The 22,375-nt window shown below is 51.0% G+C and overlaps 1 protein-coding gene across 10 annotated transcripts in view; it reads right to left on the reverse strand.

Annotated features, from left to right (window-relative positions):
- The window catches only part of DOCK6 (dedicator of cytokinesis 6), a 51,884-nt gene extending 41,087 nt beyond the window's left edge, over positions 1–10,797 (reverse strand). For 8 of the 10 annotated variants that reach the window (XR_005214203.1, XR_005214204.1, XM_037818671.1 and 5 more), the window contains exons 1-6: positions 10,671–10,797; positions 3,481–3,568; positions 2,691–2,866; positions 2,433–2,501; positions 2,024–2,210; positions 1,037–1,252 (exon numbers count right to left, since the gene is read on the reverse strand). Coding sequence is in view for 8 of the 10 variants with exons in the window: in XM_037818671.1 (XP_037674599.1) it covers positions 1,037–1,252; positions 2,024–2,210; positions 2,433–2,501; positions 2,691–2,866; positions 3,481–3,568; positions 10,671–10,714 (780 nt within the window). In the remaining 2 variants the exon portion in view is untranslated. Of the gene's footprint in view, positions 1–1,036; positions 1,253–2,023; positions 2,211–2,432; positions 2,502–2,690; positions 2,867–3,480; positions 3,569–8,416; positions 8,436–10,670 lie in introns of those variants that run through there. The other 2 variants (XM_037818666.1, XM_037818667.1) reach the window with 2 other exon arrangements.
- Positions 10,798–22,375: the final 11,578 nt, after the last annotated feature.

Raw genomic sequence — 22,375 nt, forward strand, 5'->3', positions numbered from 1 at the left:
TTCCTGGAATGCCCTTCCTACCCCCTCCTCCTCGTCTGCCCAATGCCTGTTCATCCTTCAGACCACAGCTCAGCCGGCACCTCCTCCAGGAAGCCTTCCCTGACCCCTTGGCCTCCTCCAGGTGCCCACAATGGCCTTTGATTCCACCATCGTGGCGCTACTCTGCCTGGCTGTCATTTCCTGGTGGGATTAGGGGTCTCTCCTCCGCTGGACCGTGAATTCTGTGAGAGCAGGGACCAGGTGTATCCCCAGTACCCGCCACACAGCAGACACCTAAACATGTCGGATGAATAAATATCAAGGTATGCAGTAGGCATCTAGTAAAAGTTGGCTGGATAAACATAGGTGTATACAGAAGAATTTCAATAAATGTTGACCAGACATACACAGAGATAATACACTAAGTACCTGATAAGCATTGATTGAGTAAATACAGGAGCAAACAGTAAACACCCAATAAATGTTAGTTGAATAAATAAATGTCAGTTGGTAAATATAGGCATATCTAGCAGGCACTCAGTAATTGCCAATTGATTAAATTTAGGGGTAAATGTTATATGCCCAATAAATGTTCTTTGATTAAATACATGAATATATAGTAGGCACACAGTAAGCAATGGTTGAATAGATTGCAGTATACAGTAGACACTCAATAAATGCTGGTTGGAGAAATATGGGGTACACGGTAGGCACACAAAATGCTGGTTGGAGAACTATGGGGTATACAGTAGGCACTTGATAAATGCTGGTTGGAGACATATGGGGTACAGAGTAGGCATTCAACAAATGCTGGTTGGAGAAATACAGGGTACACAGTAGGCACTCAATAAATGCCAGTTGGAGAAATATGTGGTATACAGTAGGCACTAAATACTGGTTGGAGACATTCGGCATTACAGTAGGCAGTCAATAAATGCTGGTTGGCTAAATGGGGCATATAATAGCTATGGGATGAATCTAGGGTATACAGTAGGCACTCCATCAATGCTGCCTATAGGAGAACTGGGTTTGGGCCGTGCAACCCGTGGGCACCCACCTCGTCAGGCGCCGGGTAGAGGGTGAGCAGGGTGCGGGGTCGGTGCTGCCGGCGCAGGGCCTCGTTCCGCCGGTCCACGTCCTCGGGGGCAGCACGCTCCAGCAGGGAGGGCAGCAGCGAGTCGGCCGCCAAGTTCCTCAGGTCGAAGATGCCAGAGGCGCCGCTGCCCCGCGGGGTGTCGTCCGGGGAGCCCGAGCAGCGCCGGGGCTCATCCTGCTGGTGGAGAGCATGCCTGCATTGAGCGCCGGCTGGATGCACCCTCACTTGGCCCAGGTGGGGGGCTGTCCTCGGGCCCATTCCGTTGAGGGGGATGCTGAGGGCCAGGGGGGTGGGGTCACCAGTGCAGGGGATACCTGAGAGCCCTGCTGACCCTCCAGAAACTTCTGTCTGAGGACCACCCCGCCCTCTTTCTTTACCATTGGTGGGAGGGGCTACATGTGGCACATCCCAGGCAATCAGAACATGGCATCCGTGGGTCCCAGGGATTGGCTCCACGGTGAGGACGTGCCTGGGCTGGGCCAATGAGGGCCTTCCCTGGGACTTTGCTCACTGTTGCCAGGGAAGGGAAGAGTTCTGTTCCCTGGGGCTGCCCCAGACTGCCCTGGTTCAAATCCCAGCTCCATTCTGTGACCTCGCCTCTAAGGGCTTTAGTTTTCCCATCTGTCAAATGGGCTAACAATCCTCTAAAAATAACAATGGAGGCTGTAACAATGACTAATTATTGTTGGTACAGAAAAGGCGCTCCATAAATGCTGGTTGACAAAATATAGGCTAAAGACCCAACTGGCCAGGGAAAGTCCTCTAATCGCCTTGCCGTGACTCAGTTTCCTTATCTGAAAAATGGGTGTAACGGCAACTCTGCCTGAGAAGATGAAAGCAGAATAAGTACAAAGTACTTTGTACACAGTAAGTGCTTAATACTTGTCTATAATTTTTCCCCTTAACTTCGCATTCCCGGGGCCGATACTTGTCCTTTTGGGCTCACACCTGTTCAGGTGGGTTCCCTGTCACGTGTGACTGAGAACCAGAGCTGGAGCCCCCCGCTGTGTCCTCGGGGCTGGACCTCTCGTCTCCAGCAGCGTCCTGCTCAAAGACCTGGTGGGTGAGGCCCTTCTGCCACTCACGCTGTGTCTCCGTGGTGACGGGGTTGTACGCCGAACTCAGGTGCTGGTATCTGGGGGGACAAGGGTCAGGGTGGGGAGCAGGGGCTCCCCGGGGGACCCCACGGGCACTGATGAACCTGCCGAGGCCCACGGAATGCCTGGAGGACCCTCCACCCTCCCTGTGCTCCACCTTGCAAGGACAGTGGGTGGATAAACAGGAGGACCGGCCACTGACCGCGGCTTGGCTTCTTGCCCCTCCGCCACCCCCCGAGCTGCCCCCCAGCCACACCTACCTCCTGCGGACAATGACCCAGTCGTCAGTGTACATCTCCACCGCCGCCCTCACCTGGCCATCCAGCCTTCTGCAGCAAAACCAAATCGGGGTAAACTGAGGCAGGGCCTGACGTCAATCTGCCCTTCTTCCAATTTTAGAGATGGGGAGACTGAGGCTCAGAGAGGGAGCATGCCTCGTCCCAGGTCACACAGCCGAGCCAGGAATTGAACTCAGGGTCACTGGTGGGAAAGGGGGTGTAGACGGGGGTTGAACCCACCCATCCTCGGGGATGCCAGGCTCCGTGGTCCGGCACTCCCGGGGCTGCAGCACCAGCTCCACATCATCAGCTGGGAACTCCACCAGGTCCCGGAGAGGCCCGGGCTCGGCGTCTGGTGGCCGGCTCAGGAGCACGTCCTCGAAGTCCAGGGGCTCGATGACCTCTGTCAGGGGGACCTGGGTGGGAGGAGAGTAAGTGACTGTGACTTCTGCTCCCTGAAGGCTGGGCTTGGGGGGGCTGCAGGCTGCGGGCGGAATTGAGCCTGCATCAGTTGCCAACCGGAGGGCGGTGGGAGCCATGGAAGGTGCTGGAACTGCAGCAGGGCCACGGAGAGCAGTGATTGAGGACTCCCCACCCCCACCCAAGCCCTGGCCCCCCTGGAAGTTTCTGGGAAATCCAGGCAGGAAGTCACACCCGTGGGCCGGGCCGGGCGGGGAACTAATGGAAGGAAAGGCTTGGGAAGAGGGGATCCCTTAAGGTCCACCGCAGCCAGGGGTACCTCCCAGCCCCCAAGCTCCCTGGGTGGTCCAGGCAGCAGGAGGGGGGTGGGGGGCGACATCGGGCCAGGAGCCCCTCCCCTCTGACTACCCACAGTGCTGCCCCCCCTCAGGAAGCAGCTGCTAGAGGATGGTCACCCCACCCCACCCCCCAACAATGGGAAACAGGAAGGGGACGGAGCACTGGATCCAGGATGGGACCTCCTTCCCTTCCACTACTGGGGGGGGAGGAACAGGGCAGTGGCAGGGAAGGGGAGGGTCCTGAGGGAACAGGCACCCCCAAAAACATTTACCCCCAGGTTGGTGCTGCCGCGCCTGCTGGAGTGGGGAGACCCGCTGCGTTCCCGCGACATCTGTTTCCGCACCTCGGCAGCCACCGTCCTGGGGGAACAGGGAGGCGGACACTGGGGGCAGGAAAACTCGGGCAGAGGGGGCCCCGAGAACCCAGACATTGGGGCTGAACAAATCGTTCCGTGGCGGGAGAACCCCGGCCACGGGGTTGAGAGAACCCAGGCTTCGGAAGCCACAGATCTCAGGCTGCGGGCTCCGAGGCCGTGGCAGGTACACAGCCTCCCGTCTCCCTAAGCCGGGCCTGGGGCCCTTCCGCAGCACCCCGAAGACAGATGGAGGAACTGCCAGTGGGTGGGGCCAGAGGGGGGTCCCAGACACCCCCTCCCTGGGCAGGGGTCCCAGTCCTGCTCCAGCCATGAATGTCAGGCCTGAAGCGAGACCTGCTTGTCCCTGGGGCCTTGGGCAAGTCACTCCCACCACTGAGCCTCGGTTTACCCATTCTGCAACCACCCTGACCTCCCGGGACTGCTGTGGGAAGCTGAGACCGGGGCCTGGCATACAGTTGGCACTTCATGCATGCACGTTCTTGGGGAGTCTGAGACTGGAGGGGTGGTGCAGAAGAGGCTGGTTAGGGGGAGACGGCCCTGTGTGGACAGGTGTGGCAGCTCGCAGACCCCAGAAGCCTTTGGGACGTACCCAGTGACCAAGGCCAAGCCGCAGCCGTCTTGGGCTGGGCAAAACTCTCAGGGTAGGGGGCCAGGGAGACCCCAGGCCCCCAAATCCTTCATCTTAGAAGGAAAGGGAAGAGCCAAGCAGTTATCTGGAGGGAGAGTTTTCCAGGCTCTGGTTTGGCTTCCACCGCAGGATGGCAACAGAGCATGGAGCCCTCCACTCCCACAGGTCTCCGTGAAGGCAGGAGCTAGGGCTGTCTTTTGTCCCCACTGGTCCCCAGGCCTCGCACATAGTAGCTGCTCAATAAATTATTATTATTATTTTTGCATGGAATAAATGAATCCTTCCCAAACATCCTCCTGGCCCAACCTACCCAAAGCTATGAGCTGGGGGGAGCCCCAGACGTTTTTGCTGTGTGGCCTCAGGCAGGTGAGACACCCTCTCTGGGCCTCAGTCCCTCTTCAAAAGAGAGAAGCCGAATGCCCGGGTGTGTTTGGGGCCTCACTCCCCTCCGCTTCCTACTTTTCTGTGTGCTCAGAAATTTTCTTAATAAAAATTATGCCCCCCCAACAGCACAAGGGTGAGGATTGCAAACTGGGCAGCCTGGGGCCACGGGGTGTGCAGTATGCCCAGGTGAGACTCCACGGAGTGGGCTGGGGTGCTGTCCGAGGGCATCTTAATTCAGCTTTGGGTGGGTCAAACAAAATTTGACCATGACTCTGATCCAACATGGGGGCCGCCAGTTTGAGACCCCAGCGTCACACCTCCTCCATCTCTGTATTCTATTTCTTTCTTCTGTCAGCAGTCCCAGAGGTTTGCTCCCACTGGCTGGGGGATGACAGTGGGCGGCGGGGAGGGGGCAGTTTCTGGGAAATCCAAAGAGTCTTAAAAATGAGGGCTCTGTCTGCAAATTTCCAAAGTCAGGGGGCCTCCTCCCCCAAAAACCCCAGGCACACGGGGGGTCCTGGGGAGTGATTTTTACAAAAGATGCTGGGACAGGGGTGGAGGCCGTACTGGGTCCCAGCTGGTTTGCAGCTGCTGCCCCAGAGCAGGGAAAGGAGGGGAGGGAGAGCTTTGCTTTCCCAGAACGAGGATGTGCCAGGCAGTCCATTTCTAGTGCTGCTTGGAGCTGGGCAAGCACGGGTAAGTGACCTCCCCTCTCTGGGCTGGGGGACCGGAAGTGGGAGACTACAAATTTCCATTGTTTTAGGGCACCCAGGTTGTGGTACCTTGTTACAGCAGGAAATCAGGATGGTGAGTGAGGATCAGAGAGGGCTGGTGACCCAGCCAGGGTTGCACAGCATCTTCGTCCCCACCACCCAGGACGCCGCCCGGTCGTAGAGCTTTAACACCGTCTAAATCCTGATGAAAATCCATGCTCCCCACAGAACAGATTTTTTAAAAAGGAGGCCAAACATTGAGCTGATGTGCATGGTTTTTCCCAGGAGGGGCCCTCACACTTGCGGTGGGGAATTGTGACAATCACAGGGCCAGTTGCCATAGCCGTTGTTGAGAGAAAGCCTCTCCAGGTGAAAACCCACAACCCCCCTGTGATCCCCCCGGGATGGGAGGCTTGAGGGAAAGACAAGGTGGGGGCATCCTCAGGGATTCAGGCGGGACCGTGGGCCCAGGCTGGCCAGATTAACTAAGGTCTATCCCCTCGAGGGAGGAGGACGACAAAGTCAGAAACAAGAACGACAGAAGCCACTGGTGTGGCATGCTCCCATCTGGGCCAAAAGGGAGGGAGAAAACAAATCCATAGAAAATGACAGAGGTTCCTTCTAACGTGTCCCATTCCCCCACACCCCTGCCAGATTGGTAGAAATTTTAAAAGGCAAAAATTATACAAGGGCCAGTGAGGATACGAAGCCATTGGACCTCCTGCTGCGGAGAGAACTCCCTCTGGAAAACCGTCTGTAATTATCTAACAGAGTGGAGGAAACAGCAATCCAGTGATTGCACTCCGAGGTGTAGATACTCAGGAGAAATTCCCAGACACAAGCAGGAGACACAAGCAAGAACGTTCACGGTAGCCCAATCAGTTCCAAATGGAAACAGCCTGCATATTCACTGATAGGCAAAGGAGAAACACGCTGGCCGTGGAATACTATGCAGCAATGAAAAAGGTCAGAGCTGGCTACAGCCTACAGCATTCACGAGCCTTCCTGAGTGAAAAGAAAATGGAAAAAGGAAAATGAAAGAATCCGGCCACAAAGGATCCAAGATGCTACATGATTCCATTTGTATGAAGTTCTAAAAGAGGCAAAGCTAACCCATGGGTGCAAGAGGACAGGGAGCTGATTTGAATGGGACACTGTTCCATCAGCAACGATGACTGCTTGTCCCCACTTTGATCTGGAAGTCCTTTTCATGGCGTTTGCTCTTTAACTACTCTTAAACTTTGCACTTTTCTGTATGGATCTCATATAATCACAATTTTTTTTATAATTTTTGTATTGTAGAATATAACATATATATACATAGAAGTGATAACTTTCCAAGTGCAATTTAACAAGTAGTTAGAGAGCAAATTTCAAAGAATATTATAGGTTATAATCCCACAGTTTTAGTTGTTTCCTTATTATGAAATATAGCATGTATACAAAAAGGTAATATCTTTCAAAGTATGCTTTAACTAAAACAAAACACATAATACATGGGCTTGGCATTCACTTTGATACAGCACCAAAAGCAAGATACACGAAAGAAAAAAACTGATGAATCGTATTTCCTTAAAACTAAAAACGGCTGCTCTGCCAAAGGCATTGCTAAGAGAAGGAACAGACAAGCTACAGGGTGGGAGAAAATATTTGCAAAACACATATCTGATCAAGGACTTGTATCCAAAATAAACAAAGAGCTCTTAAAACTTAACAATAAGAAAACAGACAGCCCAATTACAAAATGGACAAAGAATCTGAACAGGCTTCTATCTCACCAAAGGAGACAGCCAGACGGCAAGTAAGCATATGAAAAGATGCTCCACATCACCGGGCATTGAGGAAATGCAAAATAAAATGAGATACCGGGCACACCTATTAAAATGGCTTAAATGCAATTCACTGACAATACCAAGTGTTGACAAGGATTTGGGGCAATGGGACCTCCCATTCATTGCTAGTGGGAAAAAGGTTTGAAATGGTATGGCCACTTTGGAAAATAGTCTCGCATTTCTTAGGAAGCTAAATGTAGCCTTCTGGCAAACACACTCCTGGGTTGTTTTAACCCACATGAGCTAAAAACTCATGTCCGCACAAAAACCTGCACATGAATGTTTAAGGAGGCTTTATTCCAAACTGGAAGCAACCAAGATGCCCTTCAATAAGTGAAAGGATAAACAAACTGGTACATCCATCCAATGGAGTATTACTCGGTGATAAAAAGAAATGAGCTATCGAATTTTTTGAAATCGATAGCTGCACTTAAGGTGGTTTCATAAGTGAATATCCCTGTCCTTAAGAAATGGACATGGAATTATTATGTTTTCAAGGGGCATAATGTTTACAACCTACTCTCAAAGGTATAGAAAATACAGATAGGTAGGTAGATAGATAGATAGACAGATAGATAGATAGATAGATAGGTAGATAGATAAATGATAAATAGATGATGCATTAACTGATATAACAAATACAGCAAAATGCAAACAGTTGGTAAATCTGGGTATCTGGCAGGGGAGCTAGTTAAGAGTTCTAAGCATTTTTTTCAGTATTATTTTTGCAACTTTCCTACAGGTTTGAAATTATTTCAAAATTAAAAGTCGAAAAGAGACAAGTTGCCAAGCTATGAATAGACGTTTGGAAACTTAAATGCATTTTGCTAAGTGAAAGAGACCAGTCTTAAAAAAAAGCAAAAGGCTGTTTGATTCCAACCATCTGCCGTTCTAGAAAAGGCAAAACTGTCTCTATAGACAGTAAAAAGACCAGTGGTTGCCAGGGGTCAGGGGAGAGGGATAAAGAGGTGGAATTTTCAGGGTGGTGAAACTTTTCTGTATGATATCGGAACAGTGGGTACACGACGTTACGAATTTGTCAAATCCCACAGAACCCTACAACACAAACAAGGAGCCCTAATGGGAACTGTGGACTTATTGTATCAGTACTGGTTCATCATTTGTAACCAAGGTACCACGGCTAATGCAAAATATTAATAGGAGCAAATTGCAGGGGTGGGGTGGGACATAAGGGAAACTGTACTTTCTGCCAATTTTTCTGTGAACCTAGAACTGCCCTAAAAAATAAAAAGTCTATGAAAAACTGCATTCACCTGCTTGCGTTTGCAGATACATTCGGCGATGGGGCTGGAGGGAGAAGTTTCCCCGAAATCACGGCGGTTTCTTCGGAATTTTGAAACTTGTCGACTTGCCCTCCCAGCCCTTCCAACAAATCATTATTTCTTTAAGTGAAAAACACAGACTGCCCCCAATGAGACAACAGGGTCACAGAATAAACACGCTGCTGTCAGAGCACCCAGGAAGATGCTAAATGAACGTGCTTTGGAGAAGGTGGGGCAAGGCACAGTTTCCAAATTGTTGTGGGTCCTGGGACCACACAGTCCTGGGTTCGAGTCCCGGTTCCACAACCTCCTCCCTGGTGACTTCATTAATGAACTGCCTAACCACTCTGAGCCTCGATTTTGATTGTTGCACCTAGGTCAACGGGCTGCGGTGACAATTAAACAAGTGACATCCAGGACAGGACCCAACTACTGTTAAGTGCTGATCATTATCATCATTGTATAGGATATTTTATTTTAAATAGGGCAAGTAACAAAATGAACAAATTATACTGCACAAAGCAATATTTGGCCATGTTATCCACATTCACAAAAGTGTGTATTTTTAAATTGCCCGAAAACTTTTTTTTTTCCCTTGTTTTAAGAATCTGTTTGTCAATTGATTGGACACTTCGGATGACTGTATGGTATGTAAATATAACTCAATAAAATTGCATTAAAAAAAAGAATCTGTTCATTATGAAATGGGGACTTTCTAATATTTGGGTTAATATGGTATTTGTGGAATGACCGACTCAATGAATGAATGAACATGGGCCCACGGTGGAGCATATCGCCCCATGGCTAAGCATATCGACATCTGGAAGCCTCGGCCACTCATTCACTGTTTCACTGGGACCCCAGGATCGTTCTCTGCTCTTGCCTGGGGCTCTGCAGCATCCTCTCCCCAAGGTGGGAACCATGACCTCTTTTTCTCACTTGGGTAGAACACAAGGACTGAGAGGCCAAGAAACAGATGGCAATACTGTCCCAAGGCTCAGAGACACCAAAGTTCCATGACAGAGATGTAGAGATAATGGGAGAACATAAAAATTGCCCAACTACTCCACCCCAGACACCAGGGCACATCCCGCCTCTGCTCAGAACCCTCCATGGCACCCATCCTACTCAGAGTAAAAGCAAAAATTCTCTGGCAACCCATAAAGCCCTGCACCATCTGCCCCCCCACTCACTCCACTCCAGGGGTGGTGTGGAACACACCAAACTCGCTGGCCTCAGGGCCTTTGCACCTCCCCTTCTCCTTGCTTGCACTGCACACACACACACACCCATCAACACCCTCCCTTCCCTCACCTCTTTCAGGTCTTTGCTCAAATGTCACCTTCTCCTGACCCCCCTCTCAAGCTAAAATAGCCCCCTTCCTCATTCCCCTTCTCTTCCTTGGATGTCCCCCCAGTACTTTTCATTAGCTCTTGATCTACTTTATCCTCTCTCCTCTGTCTCCCCCACAATGTCTGCTGCCCCCAAGGGTGGGCGCTTCTCTTGTGTTCCCATCTGGCCAGTGTCCAACCCACGGGGGGGGGGGGTCCTGCGCCTGGGGGTGATCAGAGGTCCCCGATGGAGGGACCCCCATCCCGAGAGCGGCCCCACAGCCCCAGATGTCCGACCTGCCCTCCCAGGCCGAGCCTCCCGCAGTCCCAGGTGGCCACGGAAACGGATCCCCCAGCGCCTGGCGCGGCCCCCTCCCCTGCAGCCCACCAGCTGGCCCCGTCCCCTGCCCCCACTCCCTCCATTCAGCCACCCACCCATCCCCAGGGCGGCCGCGCTGGGTGGGGGGAGCGTCCACAGCTGTCCCCTGCCCCCCAAGACAGCTGGGCCCGGGACCCTGAGGGAGAAGGGTACGGGGGAAACTTCCCGGCAGGGCTCAAAGGCCGCCAGGAACCCCATCCCGGCCCTAAATCCCAGCCCCCAACCTGGCAGAGGAGGGGACGGGAAAAGCCCCCCACCCCTGGGGCTCGGCGCGCGGACACGGGGAGGGGGCGCGGAGGGCGTCCGCTCGGCCCGCGCCGCCGCCTCCGGGAAGCCCCCCGGCCCGCCCCCCGCGTCCCACCGGCTCCCAGCGGCGTCCGCAGCCGCCAGCGCGCGCGCAGCCCGGGTCGGGACCCCCCCCAACCCCGGGCGCAGGCGGAAGGGGGGGCATGGGGAGGGCGGGGCCGGCCCGGGGCGGGGCTCCGGCGCGTGGGGGGGCGGGGGGAGCGCGGGAGGGGCCCCGCGGCCGCGCTACCTGTTGATCTTGTGCGCAAAGGCGCGGCGCTCGGCTGCGGCCATGGCGCCCCCGCGTCCGGCCGCCGACCCCGCCGCCGATCCCGCCGATCCCGCCGCCGCCTCCCGGCTCCGGGCGGTCCCGGCGGGGCCGGGGGCGGGGCCGGGGGCGGGGCCCTTCCGGGTGGCCCGGGCCGCTCGGTGCTGCCCCTGCCGGTGGGAGGGGTCCCCGGACCCTGGGAGCCGGGCTGGGGAAGCTGAGGCTGCGAGAGGGGCTGGCGGGGGCGCCCCCTTTCTGCCCTCGGACTCCTGGCTGGAGAACAACAGCAACGTTCACCCCGGGAATAATCATAATTAATAATCGCCAACTGTTTACGCATCGCGGCCCCAGTGCTTTGCATGTGCGGAAGGGGCTTTTGCCTTCCCCATTTTGCAGATGGGTAAACGGAGGCACAGAGGTGTGCGGGGCGCTTGCCCAGGGCCGAGGGACCCACAGGGGTCTCCGGGGCGTTCCCTGGATGTGCCCCAGTCCGGGCTGGGGGAGCGGGAGGGCGCCGGCTGATCTGCCCCCGCTGGGAAGAGCCTGCAGGGATGTCTTGGTTAATTTCGGGTCTCCAATCTATCTCTCCGTTTAGAGACATCCCCAGCCCCACTCCTTCCCTGGATGTGCTGACCCCTTTTCCTCCCCGCAGGCAAGCCTGGCCCCAGAATATTCCCAGGGAATATTCGGGGCTGAAGGAGAACGAGGGAAGTCTGCATTGCCTGGGAATTTTCAAGGCCCCGCCACTGAGGCCCAGGACGGAGTCCAGGCTAGTAAGGGCCCCGCAGGGTTGCAAAAGCCCGGCACGTGATCTGTGCACACAGGTGTCACCTGGCCAAGTGGTCCAGCTACTTTGGCCCTGGAGACGCCAAGTGCCACCCCGCCCATCACTCTCAGACACTCCCCACCCAACCTGCCACCTCTGGGGTAAAGTCCCAGCCTCACCTGCTTACCTGCCTTGGGGAGCCAGGTCAGGCAGGAAATGTGGAGGTGAGCAGAGATTTGGGACTTTCTGTCCAGTCCAGACCCCACTGTCTCCCTCTTGGACCCACCCCCTCACGGTCTCTCCAAATACTAGGGCATGGCTGCACCTCAGGGCCTTTGCACAGGCTATTACCCACCCCCCCTTTACAATGAGGAAACTGAGGCCTGGAGAGGTGACGTGACTTGTCCCCACCGCCCAGTGAATCTGTTCCAGATCTGAGATTTGGATCCAGGGAGCCTGTCCCCAACGTAGTTGTCTCTAAAGACAGTCAGATCCCAAGATGGTTCTGTGGTAAATCTCTGCACCTCTCTGAACCTCAGTGTCCTCTTCTGTTCCATGAGGGGTCGTGGTCAGTCATGAGCCCCAGTGACTCCAGGTAGAAATGCTGCTTCAAAATCCCTCCCGGCAAGGTCCCCGCCCTGGCACCCACTAGACCTGACTGGCAAGGTTGTTTTTCTCGAGGGTGCAGCCTGGTCTGACTCAGCCAGGCAGGGATGGAGGTGACCCTGGCACCTGGCTTGGCAGGGACTTTGGCGCTCTCTGGCGGCTGTGGGGAGAACAGACGGTGGGAGCGGGCAGACCAGGGAGGGGGCCCTGCATTCCTCCAGGTGGGAGATGGTGCTGGCTGGACCAGGATGGGCGAGCAGTGGGTGGGTTCGGGGCAGAATGACTTGCTGACAAGTTGGATGTCAGTGCAAGCAGCGGAGTGGAATTGAGGATCATCTCATTTCAGCCAAGCCGCCGTCAATGCTGTTCCCCCCACCGGAATGCTGTTCCGCCCACTCCTTGCCTACTTGACCCCTTCTTCATCCTTCACATCTCAGCTTTGACATCCCTGCCTCCCCAGCTTCCCGGGCTTCCCTATCACAGCCCCCATCACACAGTCTCTAAATTGCAGGAGGAAACTTCTCCCTGGGGTCCCCAGCCCCTGACGTGGAGTTAGTTGATGGTCCATAAATCTCTATTCTGGGACTTTCTCTTTGGTTTCCCTGGTCTGCAGCTCAAAGTTTGCTCCTTGGCCTCGCTATTTGATTCATTGGAGGATTATTACGTGCCGTCAGATCTTTCTGGCTGGGCACGGCACAAGCCCGGCTCTCTGCCTGAAATACTGTTTCCCACGTGCCTTACCTGAGCTGGTCTCACGCCTCTTTGACCATCCACCTCTCCGGCCCTCTTCTGTTGTCCCCGCCACTCCCTGAGCCCGCAGGCCCCTGGGCTTCCCCCACCACAGCCCCGATCACCCTCGTTGTGACCGGGTGAGTCCCTGGCTCACTCTTCACCACTAGAATGTCACCTCCTTGTGGGCAGGGAGTTTTGTCCCTCCTGGTGTCCCCCAGTGCCCAGCAGAGGGCTGTACATACAGTAGGTGCTCAATAAGAGAGTGGAACAGGGACCCAGTGGCCAGAGGACTCTGATGTCTTCCTGTACCCCACGGAAAGGAAATCAATTGCCGGCTAGAGAAGGAGGCTCCCTTGGCTTCCCAAACTTAGGGCCTCTGCAGGCAGGTAGGGGGAGGCCAAGCATGGGGTCCCCCGTGGCCCATTCCACGGCGGGAATAGGGGGACCAATGGCCCAGGACACTTGCCCTGCCCCCTCCTGCCCACAAGGGGAGGCGAGTTGGGGGCAGGGTGGATAAGCAGGTGGGAGGACATCCAGTCAACAAGCATCTATTGAGCACCTACTGTGTGCAGGCTCTGACTAATCCCAGGAGGTGGGTGTCCTCACCCAGTTGTACAGATGAGGGAAACTGAGGCTCAGAAGAATCACACAAGGTTTGCATCATGGGACCCAAAACCGAGTCTGCTGTCACCTTCAGGGAAACTTTTGCTCTGATTTTGCACATATGTTTTGGCAACTTGGTGAATCACTTGAATGAATGAATGAATGAATGAATGACAAACAAATGGTGTCTTGCCATCAGTGGTGGACACCGTAGGGAGTAATCATCGGTAGGAGTGCAGACTAGAAGTCGAGAGAAACCTGTATTCAAGTTTCACAGCCAGGCAAGGTGACCTGGGGCCTCCCTGGACCTCAGTATCTTCTTCTGTGAAACTGGACGGGAACCTCAGCGTGACCCCTCAGAGTCGTAATGGGGGCCAGCGAGATGTCTTCAGGAGAGCACAGACCCCAGGGAGACACTGTGTTGTCAGATTCTGTTTTTCCTTCTGCCTCCAGAGCTGGGGAAGGAAGCTGGAAGCCAGCTCGGGGACTCCCGCCCTGCGTTTGGGAGTTTAAATCGGGAAGACAAAAGGCTCGTCCCAGAGAGGCTGACGGGGCAGGCCACAGGCTTCCTGTTTTCCTTTGGACAGATGTCCCAGTCACTGGACGCCATCTAGAAGTTGTCCACGCTTCTCTGGAACTCGCTCCTTATCCCTGTGCTGTGACGTCTCCTGGAATTCTCTCATTTTCATACTATCATATCCCAATGTCTGGGAGTTTTTCACCGGGGTCCCCAGACACCCGAATTGTCTGTGAATAGAATTTAGGAGGTCCAGGAACTTGGTGGGGGAAACTTCCATCTGGATTTTCACCATCCTCCGAAATCAAAATTTTCCTTTCATTAGGTATGTGGGTGACAAGTAGCGGGGGCCCCAAACCCTCATAACTTCTCAACCAATGGAAACCAAGGTGGCTTCTTGTCATATTGTGTTGGCTGCAGATGGCTTGAAGTGTCGCTTTCACTCTTTCCTGACTGTAATTGTTAGCCCCTACACTAGGTTTGGCTATTTAATATGTTCATAAAGAAGCTCAGATTCCATCACAATTAGAAATGATTTTGATAACTGTATCCCCATATAACGGATTTTTCTGCCATCCTAAATTTACAAGCGTACACTGATAAGGGGCCATGGCTCAAAAAGCTGAGGACCCCTGCAAATAAGTGGAAGTTCCCAAATGCCTTTCTCCTGCTCAAAAGCCTGCTGTAGCTCCCCATTGCCCCAAGAAGGAGTCACTTTCTACACTGTGGCCTACAGACCCCCTCACCTGCCCCCATATGGTCTGCCCCCGCCCTATCTGTTCATTCATTCATTCATTCATTCCAAGAGCATTTACTGAGTGCCTGCTGTAGGCCAGGCTTGGAAGGCTTCTGGGACGAGGGGACATCAATTCTGAGATTTGGGTGAGTGAGCAGAATCAGGGAAGGGGGGATTTCCAGGCTTTGAAACCATTGCAGGCAAAGGCCGGGAGACAGTGGGGGAGGGGTGGATGGCAGGGAGGAGGGGGGAGATGAAAGAGGCGAAGGTGGGGGGTCCTAAGTCCCGTGAGCAGTGGGTTCTCTTGAAGGGTGCTGAGCAGGGGGTTGAGGGACACTGATTTGCGTTTCAGGAAGCTCTGATTCTCACGGGCATCGCTGGCTGGGGGTGGGCAGGAGGTGTCATCAGGTAAAACCTCAAATGGAGGTAAAATCAGCTGGATGTTTCAAAATTACAAACCCACGAGCCCTTGGACTCAGAAATCCCATACCCAGAAATGTATTCTTTCCATATAAAGTGATGCATATGAGGATATTCACGGCACTAGTCAAAAAAGTCACCAAGATATGAAACGACTATTCAGACAGGGCCAGTTCCACTGACTATATGGTGGAATACTATGCAGCAGTGAACAAGCATGAGAATTATAATTCAATGGAAGACAGGATGAGAAACTACTTCTGTGTGTCGCAAGGAATAGATTGGAATTAGAAAAGCAAGGTGCAAAATAATTTGTATAGGAAGCCACCTTTTGTGTAAAAAATTAGGAAGAAATGTATATACACCTGTATTGACTTGATTTTTCCAGATATTCTCTGGAAGGAATTCCAAACACCAGGTAGGGCTTCAGGGAGGCTGGGGGTTTATTTTTGCATCGTATATAAACCATTACTTCACTGCGAAGTGGCTCATATTCTCTTCCCCCTTTTGGTGATTTGGGAAACTGAGGCTGGGAAAGCTGCCCCAGGTCTCCAGAAGCTCAGGCCTGGCTGCCACCCCCAGATCGGACCCCCACGGTGAGTCTTGCTCCCCTGAGTTTCCCTGTGTCATCTTTTCCACCATCGAAGCACAGGTGTGAGTTAAACTGTGAGGAGCCGGGGTGAATTTTGCCGGAACTTTCCACCGAGTGGCCAGGGCTCTCTCGCTGTCACCCAGCTGGCAAGTGGCAGTTAGGGTTTGAACTCAGATCCGAAACTCGCACAATGACCCTGGCCCTTCTCCTAGCTGTGCCATTTCAGCCTCAAAACAACCTTTCAGAGCAGGCAGCCACAACTTCAACAAAACTCCATTTTTCCGAACAGAAATCTGCACACCAGTGTTCACAACAGTGTTATTTACAGTTGCCAAAAAGTGGAAGCAATCCAAGCGTCCATCAACAAATAAATAAAATGTGTTCTATCCGTATAACGGGATAGTATTCAGCCTTAAAAAGGAATGAAGTTCTGATACATGCGACAACGGGGATGAACCTTGAAGACATCGTGTTGGGTGAAATAAGTCAGATACAAAAGGGCAAATGTTTGTATGATCTCACTGATATGAGATAATTACAACAAGCAAATTCATAGAGTCAGAAACTAGAATACAGGTTACGGGGTAAGGGATTGGAATTTAATGATTAATTGATGCAGAATTTCTGTTTGGGGTGGTGGAAAAGTTTGGGTAATGGGTGGTGGTGATGGTAGCTAACTTCACGAATGTAAATAACACCAACAATTTGGTGAAAGTGGTGAAAATGAGAATTTTACAAGTTACCACAATAATGTAAAAAAACAAAACAAAACAAAAAAAACATGGAACTGTACACTACAAAGAGTGAACTCTAAAGTAACTATAGATTTTAGTTAATAATATAATAATAATAATATAGGTTCACCAATTGTAACAAAGGCAAAACACTACTGCAAAATGTTAATAATAGGGAAAACTGTGGGGTGTGGTATATGGGATCCCTATTTGCTGCATGACTTGTCTGTAAACTTACAAATGCTCTAGGCAACAGCTCTGCAAAGAAAAAGACGCAGCAAGACACAGTGTTTGTCTCTCTTTCTAAGCCCACTCTGCAGGTGAACTCACTGTCCTCCCCTCTACACGGGACATGACTCCCAGGGGTGTAAATTTCCTTGGTAACATGGGATGTGACTCCCGGGGATGAGCCTGGGCCCTGCATCGTGGGATTGAGAAAGATTTCTGGACCAAAAGGGGGAAGAGAAATGAAGCAAAATAAAGTTTCAGTGGCTGAGAGATTTCAAATGGAGTTGAGCGGTCACTTTGGAGGGTATCCTTATGTACTATACAGATATCCCTTTTTAGTTTTTTAAAGTGTTGGATTAGCTAGAAGGAAATATCTGAAACTGTTGAACTGCAACCCAGTAGCCTTGATTCTTGAAGATGATCGTATAACTACATAGCTCTTAAGTTGTGACAGTGTGATTGTGAAAACCTTGTGGATCACACTCCCTTTATCCATTGTATGGATGGATGAGTAGAAAAATGGGAACAAAAACTAAATGAAAAATAGGGAGGATGGAATGTTCTAGGTGTTCTTTTTAACTTTTATTTTTATCCTTATTTTTATTTTTCTTGGAGTAAGGAAAATGTTCACAAATAGATTGGGGTGATGAATGCACAACTATATGATGGTACTGTGAACAGTTGATTGTACACTGTGGATTATTGTATGGTATGTGAATATATCTCAATAAAACTGAATTAAAAAAAAAGATACAGTGGTCGGGCCTGGCTGCTTGGGTTCAAATCTTGCACCATGGCTCACAATGCCAGCTTTAAAAGTCTTGTTACACGCCTATTAGAATGGCTAAACTGAAAATACCGACAGTACTAAGTGTTGGCAAGGATGCTGAGAAATGTGACCCATCATCCGTTAGCAGATTCTTAAAAAACCAGACAAGCAACTCTCAGCTGACCCAGCTGTCCCACACCTGGGGTAAAGTTTCCCTAAGAGAAATGAAAATGAATGCTCACTAAAAACCCCGCACACACGAATGTATATGGCAGCTTTGTTTGTAATAGCCAGAAGCTGGAAACAACCCAATTGCAATTTTTTAAATTCTTTTTTTTTTTTTTTTTGCCTGTAGGAGAAAGAAGAAGGGGATGGTAAGAGCTCAAGCTGACCCGGAGGGCTGGGTCAACAGAGGAGGAAGCAGGTGCACTGCACAACTATAGGGGGTGCTGTTTGCGCTGCATCTTTTTAATGTAATTTTATTGGAATATATTCACACACCATACAGTCATCCAAAGTGCACAACAATTGTTCACAGTTTCATCATATAGCTGTGTATTCATCACCACAATCAATTTTTGAACATTTTCATTACTCCAAAAAATAAAAATGAAAATAAGAATAAAATTAAAAGTAAAGGAGAGCACTCAAAGCATCCCACACCCCTCCTCCCTGCCTCATTTACTTTTTAAAAATTTTTTAATTGGAATATATTCACATATCATACAATCATCCAATGTGTAAAACAGTTTTTCAGAGTATCATCACATGGTTGTGCCCAATTGTCTTTTGATTCCTGAGTGTAGGAGAAACTGGTCCAGCCATACAATGACACATGCTTCAGTGACAAAAAGGACCTAACTCCTGATACATGCCGCAACGTGGTACAATCTCAGATGCACTACGCTGTGTGAGAAAGGCCGGATTCAAAAGGCTACGCATTGCCTGACCCCATTTATATAACATTCTGAAAAAGACAAAACTCTTGTGTTGGAGAGCGGATCAGCTCTGCCTGGGGCTGGGGGCTGACCACCAGGGGGCAGCTCGAGGGAGTTTTTGGGTTGATGAAGTTCTCCCTGTCCCAGCTGTGATGAATCTATACATGTGTTCAAAGTCATAGAACAGCCCACTCCCCCCAGAGCAAACGTTACCATCTGTGTTTTTGGAGAGAGCCAGGCGTGGGGCTGTTGGATCTGTTTGAAGAAGGAGCAGCTGTCAGTTCACTTTCCTAGGTGGGGTACTGGGAACCTGGGTCCCCTCCTTCTTAGGAGATTCCTGCTGAGACGTTTAGGGGGTAACACACTGTACAGTCTGCAGCTCGCTTTGCAACGTTTTATTAAAACATGCACGTCCATGCATAGACGAAACGACTGCGGCATGATGTAAGAATGCCTGAATATTTGAATAGTTTGAAGATTTGAATATTTTGAATATTCAAAAAATATTTGAATATTTTTGTAAGAAAAATTAGCAGGAAAAGATACCAGAATAATTGTTCCTGGGAGGTATACTTGGGAGTATTACATGTTATGAGAACATGATGTATATGACCTACTCTCAAATGTTCAGAAAACAGATGATTAGATAGACAGATGATAGATAGATTATAGAGGGAGACGGATGGATAGATGGATGGATGGACAGATAGATAGATAGATTAGATGGTGTGCTGGTTTGGATGTATTATGTCCCCAAAACACCATTATCTTTGATGTAGTCTTGTGTGGGCAGGAAACATATTGGTGTTGATTGAGTTGGAGAGTTTTGATTGGATGTTTCCGTGGAGATGTGATCACTCGATTGAGGGCGAGATCTCTCATTGGATAATTTCCATGGAGGTGTGGCCCCACCCATTCAGCATGGGCCTTGATTAGTTCACGGGGGCACTATATAAGCTTAGACAGAAGGAGCGAGCTTGCTATAGCCAAGAGGGACACTTTGAAGAATGCACAGGAGCTGAGAGAGGAGCTTCAGCTTACAGAGACATTTTGGAGATGGCCTTTGAAAGCAGACTTTTGCTCCAAAGAAGCTAACAGAGGACAAACGCCCCAAGAGCAACTGAGAATGACATTTTGGAGAGAAGCTGAAGCCTAAAGAGGAACATCCTGGAGAAAGCCATTTTGAAACCACAACTCCGGAGCAGACGCCAGCCACGTGCCTTCCCAGCTAACAGAGGTTTTCCGGATGCCATTGGCCATCCTCCAGTGAAGGTACCCGATTGTCGATGCCTTACCTTGGACACTTTATGGCCTTAAGACTATAACTTTGTTACCAAATAAACCCCTTTATAAAGCCAGTCCATTTCTGGTATTTTGCATAACAGTCAGCATTAGCAAACCGGAACAGATGGATAGACAGATAGGTAGCTGGATAGATAGATAGATAGATAGATAGATAGATAGATAGATAGATAGAAAGATTAAATGGATAGATGTATAGATGAGAGATAGATAGATTAGATGGGTAGATAGACAGATAAATAGATTAGATGGATAGATGGTGTTCCGGTTTGCTAATGCTGCCAGGATGCAAAACACCAGAAATGGATTGGCTTTTATAAAGGGGTTTATTTGGTTACACAGTTATAGTCTTAAGGCCATAAAGTGTCCAAAGTAAGGGGGTACCTTCACTGGAGAATGGCCAATGGCATCTGGAAAACCTCTGTTAGCTGGGAAGGCACGTGGCTAACTGCTCTGGAGTTCTGGTTTCAAAATGTCTTTCTCCCAGGACGTTCCTCTCTAGGCTTCAGCTTCTCTCCAAAATGTCACTCTCAGTTGCTCTTGGGGCGTTTGTCCTCTCTTAGGTTCTCTGGAGCAAAAGTCTGCTTTCAGTGGCCATCTTCAAACTGTCTCTCATCTGCAGCTCCTCTCTCAGCTCCTGTGCACTCTTCAAAGTGTCTCTCTTGGCTGCAGCACTGCCTTCTGTCTGTCAACCTTTATAGGACTCCAGTGATTCAATCAAGACCTGAATGGGTGGGGTAACACCTCCATGAAAATTATCCAATCAAAATTCTCGCCCACAGTTGATTGAGTCACATCTCCAGGGAAACACTCAATCAAAGGATTTCAACCTAATCAACACTAATACATCTGCCCCCCACAAGACTGCATCAAAGAACATGGCTTTTTGGGGGACACAATACAACCAAACTGGCACAGCCGGGTACAGGGAAGGGGTCCCTGACAGCTCTGCTCCCTTGCACTGCCTCAGTTTCCCTTTCTTAATTGGTCCCTTCTCTTCCCAAGTGCAGCAAAATAATCTAAATTCAACTGTAGAGGTTTCAAATTCAAGGACCCCACCTCTCTGCTGCACTACCTTGGATTTGAGGAAAAAGGGTCCAGCTCACATGTTCCTGGCTGGACATGGCGGGGCTCCTAGGAAAAGAGACAGAGAGCCCTAAACCAAAGCTGCAAAACTCAAAGGACCTCAGAGTTCAGACAGGTGAAAACAATAGGATGATGTTGGGTATAAGATTGTAGCAGAGCCTGGAAGTGGAGCGTTCCACCTAAAAGCATCGGACGCAAGCTTCTTAAAAAAAATAAAGATAAAAAAACACAGCTGCCAGTCGGACAAGGCTCAGCTACCATCAGATTCAGCCCGAGGGCCACGAGTTTGAGACCCCCTGCTTACCCCCTCCACAATTGCTCTGAGCAGGTTCTGTTCTGCCCCTGGAAAAAGGGGGGTGGGGGGCAAGTTTCTGTGCCCAGGTGGCTTTGCAAGCCAGAGGGTCGATGCCTTCCCCGATCTACGTCAGCTAAATGACTCCCAAAGGGGCAGCCCAAGCTGGGAAAGGCTTTTGTGTATAATCCAGAAGGAATCTGGGACTTGGGGTGAGAGGGAAGGCAGAGTGGAGGGGGCTCTCCTGGAAAACTGGGAGATTCAGGGACTAACAATTGCCCCTGCTACCCCAGAACATTTTCCGTTTTTGTTTGTTTGTTTGTTTGCTCCCATTCACTCATTAAGCATGTATTCAGCGTCTACTCTGGACAGGCTGTGTCCAGAGAGACCAGGGCATCTAAGCTGACATCCAAAGGCTGCACCAGAGTTAGGCAGGGGAAGGGCATCCAGGCAAGGGGGAGTGGCGTATGCAAAGGCCCGAGGAGATACTGTCAGGGAACTAGAAGGTGTTTAGTTTGATTAAACTGTATATATATAACCGGAGAACAGAGTTTGAGATGCAAAAAATGGAGAGAGAGGAGACTGGATGAGTTGGAGGAATTTAACCAGAATTTATCACGAGGGCACTAGGGAGCCATGGGAGGATTTAGAGCAGGAGAGGGAGGCAGCCAAAGACATGTGTTTTAGAACAATTGCCTTGGCTCTAAAGTAGTGGGTGGATTGGAAGGGGCAAGACTGGAGGGATGAACAAATGGTGGAGGCCCGGGTGACGGAGATAAGTGGGTAGACTTGAGAGCGACTCCAAGGCAGAAAGGCTGGAACCTGTGGCAAATCGAAAGTGCCTTCCAGTTGCCCATCGCCCTGGAGTGGGAACCAACAAGGGCCATCTGTGAGCACCTGAGTCAGGTCCTGTCCTTCCCCTGCTCAGAACCCTCCGTGGCTCCTACCTCACTCGGGACAGAAGCCAAATTCCTCCCCGTGGCCCGCAGGCCCTGCACACTCTCTGGCCCATCTCCTCCCCTCCTTCACCTCCTGCCATGTTTTCTCTCCCTCACTCCACTCCAGCCACACCATCCTCCTTGCTCCACATATGGTTCAGCCTCAGAACCTTTGCACATGCTGTTCTCTCTGCCTTGAAAACTCTTCCTCCAGACACCCACATGGCTCCCTCTCTCACTTCATCCAGGTCTCTATTTAAAGGCCTCGTCCCCAGGAACACCTTCCCTGACCACCCAATATGCCCCAACCCCACTTCATTCTTCTCCAAGGCATAGTTCTTCACTCAACATTTTACTGGACATTGCACATCTGTTCGTCTCTCCCCGCTCTCCTGCACTCCCACTAGGATGTCAGCTCCACAAGAGCA

Source organism: Choloepus didactylus, chromosome 25 (assembly GCF_015220235.1).
Source record: "Choloepus didactylus isolate mChoDid1 chromosome 25, mChoDid1.pri, whole genome shotgun sequence".
Taxonomy (NCBI): Eukaryota; Metazoa; Chordata; class Mammalia; order Pilosa; family Megalonychidae; genus Choloepus; species Choloepus didactylus.